We start from the raw sequence: 3,853 nt of genomic DNA, 5'->3' as shown, positions 1-3,853 counted from the left end.
TAATAGAAAATGGAAAAAAAAATAACATATAATTTTTACATTGCGAAACATTTCATATATCGAGAAAATTATAATAATTTATTACGTAAGCATAATATTAAAGGATTATACACGAAAAAGAATAATTTTTTGAAAATTAAATTGCATGCAAATTAAAATTTTACTTTCTTTTACTGCTACTTAAAGTTATATGTGGGTCAAAAATTTTTTTTTTATAGGCATATTAAATATTTTTGTATAGAATAATTAAATAATGCGTTTTTCTTTCATGCATATGTATTTTAAGTATAACAATAATTACATGCCATGTATTAACATCCACACTCAGTCTAATTATAATTGTATTATTAATTGCACTAAATTACTATGAATTGAAAAATACGTTATGTCCATATTTAAAATTATGTACCGCAAACTGAACATCATGCAAGCATTGATAGTATTAAGCAAGTAATCTAAAAAATTTTACATAAGCGTAGTATTAAAATAATAACATGACGCAATTTTATAGATACTTGTAATACTTTAGAGAATTAATGCATTATTTATACACTTGCTTACATTATGCTCTCAATGTATTTAAGTTTTAGTTTTATGAAGTGTCATGATCGCAATTTATATTTTTAATTATAACTAATTATAAACTTTAAAACATAATTACTTTAAATGTCGTTCGAGTCGTTTTAATTTCTTCAATTATATTTCGAATTATAATAATTAAAAAGTTGTGTCGTTATGATTTTTTGTTTCTTCAGATTTTCAATAGCTACAAACATTTGAGGAATCTTGTATCATTATCAAATTTATCTGATAGACGTTAGCTTCTGATTGTGTTATTAAACAAATAAATTAAAAATTATTATGAAAATAGTCAAATGATACAATAAACATTTGTTTCGAATATTTTTCAATTGTATAAAGAAATCGTCTTACATGTGTTACAGCATATATTTCGTTAATAAGAAATTAATTTTTTTGATATACTGAAAGTATTATCAATTTAAAAGGCAAAATATAATAACTTCAAAATTTAAACTGACATACTCATATTTTATCAATAATTCTTATTACATTAATATTATTTGTAGTTCGAAAACCTCTAATAATATAATAATAACTAAAGAGTCATAGTAAACTTAAATTACCTAAAGTGCATTAAATGTTCAAACTTCATGTACGACTAAGATACACAGAGAATTGTAAGAAATGAAAATTAAACTGAATAACATCTTAACACATTTTGTCTCGGAAACAAAGAGACGATTGTTAGTTTATAAAATTGTTGTACTTTATAAAATTATAAACATAGTTAATAAATTTAAGACAAATTACATATAAGCAAAATATATTAAATATATTAAATATATCAAATATATTTTATAAATTCCAAAAATGAAATTACATCTTTTTGTTATAAAACGTCAATTTATAAACGTATTTATAATTTTATAAACGTAAAACGAATTATTACACGTCAGAGATACATTATTTTCTGTACATATTATAAATTGTTTCAATTACCAAAGTCAAGATTGCCTTTTGTCGTGGTGCCTGGTTGTCGTGCTACATGATCGCCGTTAGCATCATTAACCTTACGATGAACCTATATAATATTTATAAATATTTGCTTGTAAAACATGTTATCTGGCTATTGTTTGCATTTGTTCTACTTAAATGCGACTCGACAAAGTTAAAATTAATTATATGCACGTATATAGTTCTATTAACAATAAAACTTACTGTCACTTACGTTGTTCTTTACTTTTTTTCTCTTGTGATTGGCTTCCTGACGGTCCAGCTATTTCATATTCTCTTTTTCTACTTGGTGGCTTGTTCTGATGTGTATTTGCAAAATGGTCGTTTAATTTTGCAACTTCAATATCAAGTTCTTCTTCAACGGAACAAATTTTACATTGCACTTGAAAATCTCCAATGGTGTCACAGTATTTCCAGGCCCAATCATTGACGTGTTCGTTAAAATAAGGTGAGTTTTCGTCTTTCTGATGGTACATATCCATATGTGTTCTTAACCAATCTTCTTTCATCACCTCAGTATACAAATAATCGCAGCGATAACATCGTACATTGGTATCGGAATAATACATGAAATGTATCCACGGGGGTTCCTTGTTTCTAGGAACATCTTCGTATCGACTAACTTCGGGATGATGTCCTATTAAATGTTGACGAAACTTTGCAATGTTGATATAATATTCTACAAAATTATCGCAAAACTTGCATTTTGCTTGAAAATAAGGCATGTGTAATGTGTAATTGTTCAATAGTTCTTTCTTATTTGTGACCATACTTGGCCCATGCATTTCGCCCGTTTGCACATTTTTTAATATGTTCGAATGCTTTCTTCTTAAATGGAGCTTTAATGCTGGATCTAATTTAAGATTTATATCTCTATTACATTTGTTCAGTTCGCATATCACCATAAACTCACTAATTTGTGTCATATGTTCCTTTTTAGTCCTGTTCACTTCATAATGTGCCACTTGTTCTGGAAGATGTAAGTTGTGGATGTGATTGTCAAAATTTTCAGGCAAAACATTTTTTTTACAAACGATACATTTAAACTCTTGTCTATTGTAATATATATCCGATTTATCTGCTAAGTTTTTCGTTGCTGTTTTTTTGAAATATTCTGAATGTTTGGCTGAACGTAAATGTAATATAAAACTTTGATAACTAAAGTAGGATATACATGATCCGCACGACTTGCACTTTAAATGAGTGTTGTTTTCGGGAATTCTTTCAAAATAATCAAACACATTATCTTTCGTTAAGACAAATTTTGACATTGTGTCTGTTTCAACTGACTAGACGCAGATAACTGAATACGAGTCTTACATACAGGAGCCTTTATACCGAAAAGTATCCGATAGAGGAAAATAAAGAAAGAAATATGATATAGTTTTCTGTTAAATGTAAATATTGATACGTCAGTCAAGTCTAACCAACAGTTATCGAGAAACGCGGTGACATCTCACGGCCACTTTGCAGTGGTATTCTGTATAAGACATGTTACAACTGATCTTTAAAACAAATAATGTTTAAAGAAATATTATATATTTAATTAACTGTATCTTAAATAATTACTATGCCAAGAAATCCTTGTGTGCTGAATTTATTGATATTCTGATAAATGCAATTGATACACTGAGAGAAAAGAAAAGTAGCAGTAATCATGATTTATATTGCTTTTTGGCACCAAGATTATTTTCATAGATGTTCTAACTATATGGTTGGTTATTTGTGGCAATATTATACGTATCAGGTTATTACATTGCTGACATTATACTAACAATTTCTATTAAAATGAGTATCGCGATTATATTAAAATGCAGTTATAATCGAAATATCACATATCTTTCTTTTAGTGTATGTTGATTGCAGAAATATGAAAGTGCATCTTTATATGTATCTATAAAATATTTTGTCCGAATGTTATGCAATATATTTATATAATCTTAACTTACAAAATTAGCAGACAAAAATGCATAATTGGCAGCTAATCACTGATCAATTTTCATAATTTACAATGTTATATTATCATTCCTTTGTATTACATTTGAGAATAATGTTTAAAAAACTTAAATGTATAAAATTGTAATTCAATTATGTCTTAATAAAATATTTTAGTATTAAATTTCAATAAATCCGTATCAGACTAGATTTTAAAGGCTGAATTTACGAATTGGAAATTAAAATTAGACCAATCAAGCAATCTTAATTTTAATGTACTTTGCTTTGAATTGTAACCTGTTATTTGCAATTTTCCATCTTTAATAAATAATCTGACTAAAAAAATGTTTTAAACTTAATCTCGGATAATACGGCTGCAGAA

At 26.7% G+C, this 3,853-nt stretch overlaps 1 protein-coding gene across 1 annotated transcript; it reads right to left on the bottom strand.

Moving 5' to 3' along the window:
• Positions 1–254: 254 nt before the first annotated feature.
• LOC136997675 (uncharacterized) lies at positions 255–3,064 on the bottom strand. The gene is made up of 2 exons (XM_067348702.1): positions 1,751–3,064; positions 255–1,603 (listed from the first exon to the last, which is right to left on the bottom strand). The coding sequence occupies exons 1-2, from the start codon at positions 2,805–2,807 to the stop codon at positions 1,593–1,595; spliced, it is 1,068 nt and encodes a 355-aa protein (XP_067204803.1). The 5' UTR covers positions 2,808–3,064; the 3' UTR covers positions 255–1,592.
• Positions 3,065–3,853: the final 789 nt, after the last annotated feature.

This window comes from Linepithema humile, chromosome 2, assembly GCF_040581485.1.
Source record: "Linepithema humile isolate Giens D197 chromosome 2, Lhum_UNIL_v1.0, whole genome shotgun sequence".
In the NCBI taxonomy this organism is placed as follows: domain Eukaryota; kingdom Metazoa; phylum Arthropoda; class Insecta; order Hymenoptera; family Formicidae; genus Linepithema; species Linepithema humile.
This window is presented reverse-complemented; position numbering and strand designations above follow the sequence as displayed.